The 15045-nt window shown below is 38.4% G+C and overlaps 1 protein-coding gene across 1 annotated transcript in view; it reads right to left on the bottom strand.

Annotated features, from left to right (window-relative positions):
- LOC121321066 (peripheral plasma membrane protein CASK-like) overlaps nucleotides 1–15045 on the bottom strand; it is a 198376-nt gene that overhangs the window by 102613 nt on the left and 80718 nt on the right. The window contains exon 3 of the mRNA XM_041259976.1: nucleotides 5365–5470. Coding sequence (XP_041115910.1) covers nucleotides 5365–5470 — 106 coding nt within the window. The remainder of the gene's footprint in view (nucleotides 1–5364; nucleotides 5471–15045) is intronic.

Below are 15045 nucleotides of genomic sequence, written 5' to 3'. Positions count from 1 at the left end.
GTCCACGTTGGCTAGTCTCCTATGATGCCAATGGTAATTCAGTACAAGTCATTATAGTGGGGGTAAATTACTGCATGAAGTTAACATTTTTCACGTATTAAAATGATTACTTTATACTATGAATGTGACTAATATTGAATATGCTTTTTTTTCTGGTTTGCGCAAAGCCTGCCTCAAAAGGCTAAGTATGCTCTGTGTGCAATTTTGCTTGCAATTCCACTACAAAATAAAACTTGATTGGTACGTAGAAATGCTTCCATATACAGTGTATGTATGTGTGTGTGTGAGAGAGAGAGAGAGAGAGAGAGAGGGAAAGGGGAGAGATATAGGTGTCGTCAAAAGTCTGCATACCCCAATGTGTGGAAATACATACGTTGGGGATTTAAACTTTGTGATTAAGCATTTCTTTCTTTCTTTCTAAATAAAACCTGATTTCTATCAAACATTTATTCTTTCTTGATTATAGATAAAAAAAAAAAAAATTAAAAATCCACCCGATTTTTTAATTAAATAATTCTACCCGATTTAAAAAAAAAGCATTCAGCCGAAAATCAGACGCCCTAAGTATCAAGCATGAACAATAATGTGTGGTTCCCGTGCAGTGTCTGGGCTGTCTCTCTCAGGTAGTGGCAGGCGGCTACATGCTGGGCAGCGAGCTCTGCCGTCTGCTGCTCTTCTCCTAACAGAATCTTTTCTCTGTGACTGAGTCCCTGTTTTTTTTGTATTGGGGGCAGTGTAACAGGAAGTGCATCTCTGTCTCGACCTCTCCCAGTTCACAGTGACAGCACAACCTCTTTTTTTTTTTGGCTATCCAAGATTTTTTGTGCCGGCTAGTTTCAATGGCCAGGCTATAGTCACCGAGTCTGTACTTGGTGAGGACCTGCCTTTGTTTTGTATTTTTGAACCCGACTAGATATACTGCTAGGGTAAACATTTTTTTTAGAGCAAGATACCATTCTAGTTTATTACATGACTTGATTTCATTTTTGCAATGGGATTTATATGTGCTTTCCAAGTTTAAATGGATTTATTTCATTTTTGCTGCTGGGAGTTTGTGTTGGGGTTATTCTGAAGCTCTCTGTTGTTAATGCTGCTCAATTGGCTGAGCTTCAGTACCAGGAGACATTTAGATCTGCTGTTGTTTAGATTGATAAAAAAAAGGCAGGGCAATGTCCCTGCATTCTGAAAAACAGGCTTCTGTAAAATATTAAGACTTATTGAGTTTGTAGTACTGGATCATTCGTATTATTTAAACCAGGTGAGCTGTAGATGATCCAAGCCTTAAATGGAATTTATTGTGGAAGGATACCTGAATAACCTTGGGCTGATTCTACTGTATTTATAGAAGACTACAGTCTTTACTGTTTTTCCTCACTACAGCAGACTTCTGCTTAATATAGCAAAGCAGCATGAATATGCAGTAGCTCAGCCACCAGAGCATCATGCACAGTTCAGTCAACCTCTAACTGGAGGAAGAACTTTAATCAAAATTTACAATAAGTAAGCTTTTTTATATTTTGCTGATGTACTTTGGGCTCCCATTTTCACCTTGTTCCATGCAAAAAATCCTCAGTTCAAACGATTTAAAACCACGTGAGACAACTCAACGATGGCATGAAGTACAGTACTGTGCAAAAGTTTTAAGCAGGTGTGAAAAAATGCTGTAAGAATGCTTTCAAAAAGACATGTTAATAGTTTATATTTATCAATTAACAAAATGCAAAGCGAGTGAACAGAAGAAAAATCTAAATCAAATCCATATTTGGTGTGACCACCCTTTGCCTTCAAAACAGCATCAATTCTTCTAGGTACACTTGCACAAAGTCAGGGATTTTGTAGGCATATAGTCAGGTGTATGATTAAACAATTATACCAAACAGGTGATAATGATCATCAATTCAATATGTAGGTTGAAACACAATCATTAACTGAAACAGAAACAGCTGTGCAGGAGGAATAAAACTGGGTGAGGAACAGCCAAACTCAGCTAACAAGGTGAGGTTGCTGAAGACAGTTTACTGTCAAAAGTCATACACCATGGCAAGACTGAGCACAGCAACAAGACACAAGGTAGTTGTCCTGCATCAGCAAGGTCTCTCCCAGGCAGAAATTTCAAGGCAGACAGGGGTTTCCAGATGTGCTGTCCAAGCTCTTTTGAAGAAGCACAAAGAAACTGGCAACGTTGAGGACCGTAGATGCAGTGGTCGGCCAAGGAAACTTACTGTAGCAGATGAAAGACACATCATGCTTATTTCCCTTCGCAATCGGAAGATGTCCAGCAATGCCATCAGCTCAGAATTGGCAGAAAACAGTGGGACCCTGGTACACCCACCTACTGTCTGGAGAAGTCTGGTAAGAAGTGGCCTTCATGGAAGACTTGCGGCCAAAATGCCATACCTCCGACGTGGAAACAAGGCCAAGCGACTCAACTACGCACGAAAACACAGGAACTGGGGTGCAGAAAAAAGGCAGCAGGTGCTCTGGACTGATGAGTCAAAATTTGAAATATCTGGCTGTAGCAGAAGGCAGTTTGTTCGCCGAAGGGCTGGAGAGCTGTACACGAATGAGTGTCTGCAGGCAACAGTGAAGCATGGTAGAGGTTCCTTGCAAGTTTGGGGCTGCATTTCTGCAAATGGAGATGGGGATCTGGTCAGAATCAATGGTTTCCTCAATGCTGAGAAGTACTGGCAGATACTTCTCCATCATGCAATACCATCAGGGAGGCATCTGATTGGCCACAAATTTATTCTGCAGCATGACAACAACCCCAAACATACAGCGAAAGTCATTAAGAACTATCTTCAGCGTAAAGAAGAACAAGGAGTCCTGGAAGTGATGGTATGGCCCCCACAGAGCCCTGATCTCAACATCATCGAGTCTGTCTGGGATTACATGAAGAGAGAGAAGCAACTGAGGCTGCCTTAATCCACAGAAGAACTGCGGTTAGTTCTCCAAGTTGATGCTGTTTTGAAGGCAAAAGGTGGTCACACCAAATATTGATTTGATGTAGATTTTTCTTCTGTTCACTCACTTTGCATTTAGTTAATTGATAAATATAAAATATTAACATGTCTATTTTTGAAAGCATTCTTACTTTACAGCATTTTTTCACACCTAAAACCCTAAAACTTCACCTAAAACTTCTGCACAGTACTGTATGTGCTCCAATCTCATTAAGGTTACCCAAACATCAGATAATGCAGTTAGCTGCCACAGTGAAATAAGAAACATCACTGCTCACAAGCAGCAACTGACACAGCCAGTATTTATAAATGACTGCCTTTTATCAATAACCCACACTGAGTGTTTTCTCCATGGAGAAATTGGAGGAACCAAGCATGCATAGAGAATTTCAACACTACACTGCATGACAGTTTAGACCTCAACATCATATACCATTTAGACAGTGCATGTCATTTCTCATAGCACTAAATATTATTATGATCTAGAGACGCAAGCGGCAATGAGAAATCGCTTTCACTTAAACATTTTTACAGCATAGTAAATTGAAAATAATTTTAATTGGTGCTTTAAAAGAGTATGATGACAATAACTACTGCTTAGCGCGCTGAGAAATACAGGCGTAAAACTGTGTGAGACAACAGTGGACAGTTGAGATCATGATACTGAATTAATCAGAGTCTGAAACTCATTATCCTGAACTCAAACCCATGCAATTTCATAAGGTTGTGCAACCCTAATTTGCTCCTTCTTTCTTGAGATTTGACTTGCAGTTAGCAAAGAGCCCTTATAAAGTAAAATGTAGTACATGTGCTATTTACTTTCAGCATGGACTAGCTATAGATTTCCCGAACCTGTGCATTATTACATATTATTATAACTGTGAAATATTGAGGGAGCTCTGTAATTACATTCTAGAGACCTGTTCTGTCCTATAAAAATCTCTAGGGATCCCACGGTTTTAAAAGTTTATTTTACTGTTAACCTCCTGTGAACTAACACATAAATATTTAATTAAGGCTCAACGCACAGCACATTGCATTGGAACTGCAATTTAAATGTTAAAAGGGTTTTAAATGTTCAAAACTGAATACATTATGATTTCTCATCAGTGGGAAGGTTAATATAATTTGCAAAGTTAAATGTTTTAATTACACCAAAGGCTTTAATAATTTTCACAGTGAATTGCTACATTTGATTCTGAGCTTAAGATCATTTTTCATATAGTTAATTGATTAAGAAATCACTGCATGTGCCTGAGACAAGCAAAAGTACATTTTGGTGACAGCCTTAAAAGTTCACATATTAGAAAAAGTATCCTGTGTAAGGATTTCTCAATATTTCTTGACTACTGTTTGCAGATACACTTAAATGATGTCTACATGCGGAGCTACACACAAACAGTGATGGAAGGTTTTCCCATGGCTTTTCTTACTAGTTACAAAACATTCTCAACATGTAAAAATGTAAGCCTAAAGTTTAAACATTTGAAAAATAATACAGAAACAAAACGCCCCTACTGCATACACTATAGTTTAGGACATGCACTCTACTGTGACAGATTACAGTGATCAGAAAAGAAGAAAAATCACTTCATTATTCTGCTACAGCATGCTATAATCAATGTAATTGGAGACTGGTAAGTGTACAGCTAATATCAACCTCATTGGTGATCTACCTTTGAACCTACTGTAAACACTTTAAATCTTTGTGCAAAAGAAAGACTGGAAGATGAACAATGATGGGGAGGTAGAGGAAAATGACTGCATGCTGTGCAATACCTACCACAGCACAAAATCCTCTCCTATAGCTGAATTTGCAAAAACATCTGAAAGTGCATCCCTGTGGATGGATCTGAATAACACAATGTGTACTCCAGGTGTTTTAGCTGGGGGTATTTTTTGTGTTCAGATGTAAAAAAATGGATTCAAATGTTGGCAGTTCTTTAAGGACAGATTGTCTGTGTGTATTAGGGATGTCACGGTATACCGGTTTTACGGTAAACCACGGGATAAACTGCCACAGTTTTGAAATTATATATACACATACACATATATACACACATATATATATATATATACACACACACACACACACATATATATATATATATATATATACATACACACACATATATATGTGTGTGTATATATATATATATATATATATATATATATATATATATATATATATATATATAATGTAAAATGTATATTGCTCATTTTTTGTACACTGCAGGTACACCTCCTCTCAAATAATATCTAAAATTGAAATCAACTTGAACACTAACATACACAAGGCTACAATACATACGATAAACGTGACGTAGTCTCTAAGTAATATGATGTGGATTGGAGCACAGCCCAGAACGACAGGGTGGGACATGGGGTGGATTTAACTTACTATTCGAAGACCATGTAGAGCATTCCATCGGAACTGTACGTCTCCAGCAGTTCGACAATGTGCGGGTGCTTCAGCATGTGACAGATGCTTGCTTCTCTCTTCAGATCTGGGGAAAAAGTGGGAGCTATTAAGATGACATCGTCTGCATTTCAATTGCAGCCCTTTCTAATAAGCCATTTAAAGGAGCGTTAATGAATTATTTAAGCAATTTGTTATTTATTGATCCACCTTTTTGTTACGCTGAGAATCTGATGCATATATATATATATTTTTTTTTTAATTGTTCAAATACAGCGCTATAGATAAACTGTTGCATTCTGGTACCTGTGTTGTAAGTCACATGGTCTGACAGCAGATAAACCCCTAGACACAGCTACGTTTCATCTATAGCACTGTGCTTTACAAAAATCTGCAAGAAAAAAAAGACAACATCCTATTCCTAGTGCTCAGATGTAAAAAAATGGATTCAAATGTTGGCAGTTCTTTAAGGACAGATTGTCTGTGTGTATTAGGGATGTCACGGTATACCGGTTTTACGGTAAACCGCGGGATAAACTGCCACAGTTTTGAAACCGCAGCCATTTTTCTATACCATGATTACCGAGTTCACAGTGTCGCCGTGTTTTTGTACCATATATATATATATATATATATATATATATATATATATATATATATATATATATATATATATATATATTTCTTTCTGCTTACTACTTTCTTATTTAATTCTCACACTGCATTCCAAATGGATAACCAGTAATCATTAAGACTACAAAAACAGGCGATTCATTGGAGATACAATACGTTCAATTCCTTGTGTTTTCTTTGTATAGACGAATGGGCTATATGGCTCTGACCTTGAGTGTGGGTGAAAATCTTATTGTAATTTACAGTATCCTAAACTACACTGCAAGTTAAACAGGAATGTAATTAAACAATATACAACTTAATGCAACATACTTTTTATGTGACACAAGCCATCTAATGCAAATACATTTCTGGTGGCTGAACTACATCAATACGAGGGTCTACAACTTTATACTGTTGATCCACACAAATTGCTCATGTGATAGTGAGTCCAGTCGGGGCACTGTAATAGTTACTCTGCTGCATTTTAGTAAGGGTCTGTGTGTTGGTGCTACAAGCACTATCATCCTGTGAAGAGAACATGGGTACACTAGTGTATTCGTACACACTTAAATCCCTGATCAACAACCAAAGGCACTGCATACTGTACAGTACATGGTCCTGAGCTATTTCCAGTAGACAGAGTTCTTTACTCTCTGACAGCAGTCTTACTAAACCTTTCTCTTCATAAACCTAAAACATGTCTTAACTAGCATCAGTATATTTGAGAAACTTTAGGTATTTCCTTTGCATTCTTGTTTAGAGGACAGCGCACTCTGAGAAACAGGCAGGATCAGGATCACTTTAGGTATTTCCTTTGCATTCTTGTTTAGAGGACAGCGCACTCTGAGAAACAGGCAGTGAAAAACATCTAGAAATGCTAAAATAAACTGAATAAATATGTTGTTTTTATATTGAGTGTTTAGCAGTATAAAACATTACAAAAATCAGCAGGCCTGTAATCAATTTGTACATGTTTATGGGCTCTGTCCAACAGATACATATATGGCAGAGCTGACTGCAAAAAGCTTGCTGTATCTTTACTACACTGCCACGAGGTCAGAACTGTACAAAACAAAGCTAACCAGAAGCCAACTAGCCTACTGCTGTAACAGAACAATGCTACAGGGGCAGCAGGAAGCCAGACAGTCAGTTCAATTAGCTAATAGTGAAGCAGAACTGACAAGGCAAATAAAGCAGAGGCCTTCAGCCAAAGTGGAAAGAAAAGCCCTGCTCCCGCAACACAACGGAACTTGGACCATTGCCCTTTTTAAAAAGACAAAAAAAAATGGCAGGGGGGTGATGGGTTGTACTGTAACTACTGTACAAGTAGAAGCCACAAGGTGGCAGAGATTTAATCCACGGACAAGCCAACATCACAGCAAACTGGATGAACTCAGCTCCATTATTGTTTGATTTAAGCAATCATCTCAAGTACTGTACTCGGTACGAATAATCTTGCAGAGTCAGGTCTGCCACGCTCTACAGTAAGTATCTCTACGTGTGGAAAGGCAGCTTGACCCTCTACGGTGCCCTTTCTCTGAAGCCCGGAGTGCTTAGTCAGCCTCCTGAGTTACCCACCTACAAATGAAGGGGAGGAAATCAGAAATTAAAGACACACAGAATCTTAGCTGATACACTTAGCGTCTGCTGCTTTGGTAAATGCAGCCTAAAATGTTTTAAGGTTTCCAAATAACTTCTTGTTCATTTAGAGATTATTATTATTTGTTTTATTTAGCAGACACCTTTATCCAAGGTGACTTACAGAGACTAGGGTGTGTGAACTGTGCATCAACTGCTGAGTCACTTACAACAACGTCTCACCCGAAAGACGGAGCACAAGGAGGTTGAGCGACTTGCTCAGAGTCACACAGTGAGTCAGTGAGTGAACTGGGATTTGAACCCGGGGACCTGCTGGTTACAAGCCCTTTTCTTTAACCAGCGGACCACACAGCCTCCTGAGATCTCTAAATCTAGAGCGCTATGAAATCCACGTTAATGAGAACACAGACGGAATCAAAACAATCAGCACTGTACGAGAAACAACAAAAAAAAAACCTTTGGCAGTAGAGCATGAAGCTTGAAATTGCATATTTAAAACAAACCTATGTGCACAGATTTTGTACAGTGCAGGGAGGCTTCAAACTAAGACACGCTCACCCACACATAATTATATATGTTTTATTGTGTTTTTGCACTTCTCTGTAACCATACATTAACTACATTGCTGACCGCTGCTTAAACTCAGAACCAACAGACTGACTCCAAAGTTAAGAGCTAGTCAGCTCCCTAAATGAATTCTATGAATTGGGGGTATGATGTTCTGCAAATGCTGTCAAAAACCTAAACTATACATGCAATAATCATCTCATGTCAAAAACCCACCTGAAGAACTGTGCCAAATATGATAAGTAGTGGCGAGGTTCCCACTCTCTATAGACAACAACTGCAGACAGTATGAAATCTACAGACAAGAGTTTGTTGAAGATATCCCAGTGGAAAAAATGAAGACGACCTTTCCTCGTGAAACATTGCAGGCGGGGGGAGCTTTGCCTGAAAATGAATCGGCACTAAGACAGGTTCACCTGCCCAGTGTTTATCAGAAGCACATGGAGGCAGTGCTGGCCAAAATCCACGTGAAAAAGATTTCAGTGGTGATCGATGAGAGAACAGATATCCACAGTGCGCTAAACATTATCACAGGTAAGTTTTTTTTTTTTTTTTTTTTTTTTTTTTTTTTTAACTATATGAATTTAATTAAATTGACACTGTAAGAGACCCTTACTTCTGTGGACTTGTGTTACTGTCAGCTTGGAAATATTACCAACTGCTACTTTAAAAAGCGATTTGAAAAGTGTTACTTTTACCATATACTGTGTATCTGCAGGGTGTTTTGTTGAAATTGTTGTATATTTTGTCACATCATTTCCCCACCCCCCCACCATTGCATTCCAATTCTGAAGATGTTTTATGCATTTATAAGGCTACTTAATTGTTGTCAATGTATCAAACAAATAAAAATAAGACAGAATTACATTTCTTTAAAAGGAAAAAAAAAATATGAAATCAGAAAATAATAAATCCAAAAATCCAAAATAAAAACGGATTTCATAGGGCTCTATAAAATCATTTAAAGATATCCTGTTAATTTAGAGATATCTTTAAATGGACAGGAAGTTTATTAGAGGATTTCCACAGGAAGTAATTTAGAGATATATTAAAATGCCTTAGATATCTCTAAATAAACTAAGTAATTTAGGAGATATCTGTAAATGACAGTTTGTCGCACCATGCTAGCAACATATTTAAAAATCTGTAAATCAATTTCAAATATCTGTACCTTATCTGAAATCTCAAAATGAAATTAAGCTGTTATGTATTTATGTATGTATGTCACACTAATTCTTATTGTATACTATTCTGTACATGTTTATGTACTGTATGTTATGGTCATCTCAATGGAAACCCACAGGGCCCGTCTATAAAGAAAAGCAGCGTTCAGGTTTCAGTGTTCACAGTACCACTAGGTGACTCATTAGAGCACAGAGCTCAAACAGATTATTATGCACTGAAGACTGCATTCATGCTTAATATTTTTATCTTACTACTGTATATGGCTTAATAAAAGCACCTACATCTGGGTTGGGTTTTCAAACACACACATTCTCAGCTTACAATGTCACACAAGTAAGAGACCAGGGAGCACTGCCCTTGTTAACTACTACATTCCTATCAATAGCAGCAACCCAGTCAACTCCTTTAATCTCCTAGTTTTAGCTGAAGCCAGGAAACCATTTCCTTCAGTCCCCCTTCCGACCTCCTTTTAACAGCTGTGACCTAGTTGGCAAACACTGGATGTGAAGATTAGTAGAAATACCTCAGGCTTTTCATATCAAAGAAGATTACTGCACATGCTTCAAACAGACAGTAGTAAGGAACTGTGGTTTACTATTAACACAGTATCGACACTGAACGAAATTGATACCTGCAACAAACAAGTAGTCAGACTGCATAACGCAAACACACCTGAGGAGAATGTAACCCACACAAACCAAGCTGTTTGAAAACGTTGATTTTGTTGCGGTACTAAAAAAAAAAGTTGATTAAAATGTATTAACCAGCAAAACTACTATTTGAGCAGTATACCAGTACAATAGGCTACATACTTAAAAGCACAGCCTGCATATCTGTTACTGATTTGTATATTTTTGCAACCATCCCAACAGACACCAGTAATGCATGTGTATTACAGTACTAAAATACAGACCCGGTTTCCTTTTTTAAAAAAAAGGCCAATTATAGTGGATTTTGAAAACAGTAGTACACATACAGTGGCTATCAAAAGTATTCACCCCCCTTGGACTTTTCCACATTTTATTGTGTTACAACATGGAATCAAAATGGATTTAATTAGGAATTTTTGCCACTGATCAACACAAAAAAAGTCCATAATGTCAAAGTGAAAAATAAAATCTATAAATTGTTCTAAATTAATTACAAATATAAAACAGAAAATAATTGATTGCATAAGTATTCACCCCCTTTGCTATGACACACCTAAATAAGCTCCGGTGCAACCAATTGTCTTTAGAAGTCACATAATTAGTGTTTCACATGATTTCAGGTTAAATACATCTGTCTTCTGGGAGGTCTCACAGTTGGTTAGTACATTTCCTAACAAAAAGGCTATTCCCCAGGCAGGGAGAATGGATGATTGTGGAAAAATGAAATATCGGCTGGCAAGATATATGGACAATGGAACAGAGCAGGATCAGTTTCCTCATCAGATCAACATATGATTTAATCCCTTCACCACAGAACCTAAACCTCTGGGTGGGTCAGGATCCCTCATGTCCTTTGTGTTCATCACCTGCAACATTAAGGCACATTTTGACAGGATGTAAGGTGGGTCTTACCCAAGGATGGTTTACTTGGCACCATGACCAGGTGCTGCGATGTTTGGCCTTAGCATTGGAAGACAAGCACAACCTGACCAATAAGTTGCCACCAGTTCTACCAAAGCATTACACAGAAAAGACAATATTCCTCCGTCCAGGAGAGCAACCACCAAGAAAAGGTGTTAAAACCAAGCCTCGCACAGGACAACTTGAAGCTGCAAGAGACTGGAAGATGCTGGCAGATGCTGGTCAACGGCTTATTTTTTCACCTGAGATTGCCACCACTAACCTTCAACCAGACATTGTCTTGTGGTCATGATCAGCACGCCTTGTTCATCTGGTAGAGTCAACAGTGCCATGGGAGGATGCTGTGGATGAGGCGTATGAGAGGAAGAAACTTTGGTATGCTCAACCAGCTGCTGAAGTGGAACAGTGAGGATGGAGAGTCCAGGTTTACCCAGTGGAGGTGGGTTGTCGAGGATTTGTGGCACCCTCTACAACCCGGTTTCTCAGAGATGTCGGGTTCAGTGGCCAAGAGTTTCGTCGCAAAGTGAAAAAATTATCTGAAGCAGCAGAAAGGAGCAGCAACTGGCTGTGGTTGAGACGGAAAGATTCCGGCTGGGGATCTCAAAAACAATAGAAAGAAAGCAAAGCTGATGTATGGGTAAGTAAGAAGGGGGGCGATACTGCACTCCAGAATCACTGTTGAGCCCTCTTGAGGTGTCGTGGGCTAGTCAACGAAACGCAGAGAACAGAAGGTGCCCACTTGAAGACCCCAGAGATGTACCCTGCTTAGCTCAATCCAAATGGTTGTCATGCTGATGCGCTGGGGAGACCGCACTGTGGTTGATCCCCGAAGCCAGCATCGCAGCCGTTGTGTGTGCTGATGCGCTGGTGAGGCAGATTAAGCTGATCCTTGGAGGCAGCATTACACTTCAGCAATCAACACCAATCAGAAGGATATCTACATCATCTGATGGAAAGAAACACAAATGGATGGAGATGCAGATGGATCCTATTAGTTTACTGTAAAGCCACGTCTTAGTTGGTGCTTATCTTGGCGAGAGCCGAGTTCAAATCAGCATGAAGTTTTAACATCTAATCTCATGTAATGGAAATCATTATGTATTTATTTTTTGTTGCCAAACCGTATGCCCTGCATCCCAAAATGACCCCACTCAAATATAAACTGATTTGTTTTTATGTTTGATACAGTTGTTGTAATTTGTATAACGTTGATCACACTGATTGCAGGTGATTCTGATCGAAAGACCTATCATATTTGAACTTACGATCCCGCAATAGAAACGAGCCCTTCAGTTCTTGTCTGTGCAAAACAATTCTCACTGAGCTCAAATGAGCTGTGTGACGGACTACTATTGCTGGAAACAGGGGCCGGGACTAGTGGTATATATGGTTCCCGTTCCAGGAAGTCTGTTACTTCGTTATGCAGTTTACAGTCCTTTTACCTGTTTTTGTTTTTTATTTTATTTAAATTGAGTTAAATGTTCACCTATTTATCAACATGTTTTTGAGGATGTTAATATTTGAATGGTTTCTTCAGCCATCAGTTCTCGATTCCACGCTGACTAACCAGCAGACCAGTTGGTAGATAATCGAACACATCAGCGTCAGTGTCCCTCCCTCCCAGTATGATTGACGCTCAATGAGAAATACTAGCGAAAAGATTGTGCCAAAATGAAAAAAACAAACAATTAAATGTAATTAATAATTTAATTAATTATTTATTTTTAATTTGGCAGGAATTATGCTCCATACAAATAAACACAAATAAGGTAAAACAATTAAAAAAATTAATACTTAATTACTAAACTGATGTAAATCAATGTAATAATATTCATAATAGTTTTTAAAGCGTTACTTGCAATGTTACACAGTAATCCAGTTACTGTGTTTTTTTTACCCTTTCAAAACGTCGATGAATCTGCTTTTTTGCAGAATGATATATCGATCGTGAAAAATTAGGCATCGCCCTAGCCTTAAAAAGAATAAAAAGCAAGAAATTTTGAAAATTGAGTATGATGATACTGTTTTGTCTAAAAACATGATTCTGTCCACAGCAGCTAACAGTTCCGTCAAGAGAAACTAATTCCATTTAAAAGACCCCTATCACACAGCTTGAGAAAGGGTTGCAACAATAACAAGCCAAGTGCAATTAATAACTAAACATTATTCAAATAAATGAGTGCCAAACACCAGAGTCTACAACCTCTTACATCCAGGCTAGAACTGAGTAAAGAACTCTAGCAGAGTTCCATAGAGAAAATCTGAATAAAGCCGACTCCAAGATAAACACAACAGCCTGCACTGCAGTGACTGCCAAGCACTGATTACACAACAAAAGAGATGTAGCACTGCAAAAGGCTGGGATCCAAGCCCTTAACAACTGGTCCCCATCCATTCTGTCAGATAACACATAAATCGTGACGGTTTTTCAGCAGGCACTACAGGCCTCTATTCTCTAGCTTTCTCATTTTTTTCTTTTGTTCTCAGAACACATGTGCACAAATAAGTCTGTACAACAACAGAGCCTGACAAATCCTCTAGAGATACAAACAAAACTTATTATGCAGCACAAAAGGCACAGTCGAGCAACCCCCCCCGATTGACAAACAACATGCTGACACAAACTTCAATAAAAAATTGCTTTCTTAGAGGAAAATATTGCAATTGCATACCTGCAAGTAATCGGTATCATTATGTTTCCCATATAGTACTGTCGTGTTCCGATCTCTGAATGTGTTCTAAAAGAGAATGGTACAGTAATGAGTGGCAATATTGATTTTTACCAAAACGTGAAACCTCAAGTAGAGCACTACTATAAAAAATACATTAAAAAACCTGCCAGTGCTTTAGAGCCGACTGGCATTTCCAGCAGCTATTTAAAACGCTTCACAGCAACGTCCAATTTGTATTTTCTTTAACATACGCTGCCAGAGAGTACATTACCCTTAATATCATTCCACAGGCCGCTCTCTCTTTCTCTCTCACTGGGGGATCTAAGTTGCAATCAGACCCAGGTCACAAGTAAAGTGAGTTTGGCAGGCTCAGCTCACTTCCTCTGCGGAGTAATTGGTAACTTTCATTTAAAAAAAGCACACTTGTCAAATACGTACAGTAGCACATTTAGCAGAAGAGCTGACTGATCACAATCTCGATCCAGCAATGAAACTTCTGGAACCATACAGCAGGACCCGTCATATCCAGTGTTATTGGTTCCAGGGAGTGCCTGGTACTGCATACATGTATTTTAAATACTGCATCTCAGAGAGTGCCATTTTATTATGCTGCTTTAAATACTGAATAATTAACAAGGGCACCCAAAAAATTCCCCAAGGGTGTACATAATATCAGTATCACTTAAAGTTTGTAAAACACTCAGATATACAGTAAGCAATTCATTTTGTGCCTGTTTGGCAACTGAAATCACTAGTGATTCATGCAAGCTGGATTGCTGCATTACAGAATGCACACTGAAGCTGGACTGAACTGAGTGTGGGAGCACTGAGCTGCAAGTTTTGTATTAAAATACATAAACATGGCATTTTAGCATCCACTGCAGGCTGCATATCTGTTGCAATCACTTTCTACAGAAACAAAATCCATCACACTACAGTACACAGCACATTTATGTTATAGATGGCTTTACCAGAAACCAATAATAAGCAGTGTCAGGAAAAAGCAGTGCGCATGAACACAGCACGACACCCGATAACCAGAGCTTTTCATTCATTATTTCTATAAATGTAGGGATTATTGGGAGTAAGCATGATCAGTGCTTAAAATAGTACTGACATTCAAAGCGAATAAAACAGACTCTGAAAAAACACCACCTTGGTTTCTGTTCACATAGCCTATATTATTTTTCACCGATATGAATTTTTTATTCTATCTTTGTCGATAGCTGACAGATAACACAAGCCTTTTGAATTTTAAATGATTTTTGAGGAACTTCGTATTAATTCACACCGTGGCAATGGTACACTTTAAAATCAGTAGGAAGTAGTAGGAACTCTCAGCCATCTTAATCAACACCTGCTGAAAATTAAATAATGACATACAGAAAGTGGATTATCAAAAAAAACAAAAAAAAAAACATAGCCAGCAAGACAAAGATCACTTTATATGTAAG

Source organism: Polyodon spathula, chromosome 9, assembly GCF_017654505.1.
Source record: "Polyodon spathula isolate WHYD16114869_AA chromosome 9, ASM1765450v1, whole genome shotgun sequence".
Taxonomy (NCBI): Eukaryota; Metazoa; Chordata; class Actinopteri; order Acipenseriformes; family Polyodontidae; genus Polyodon; species Polyodon spathula.
This window is presented reverse-complemented; position numbering and strand designations above follow the sequence as displayed.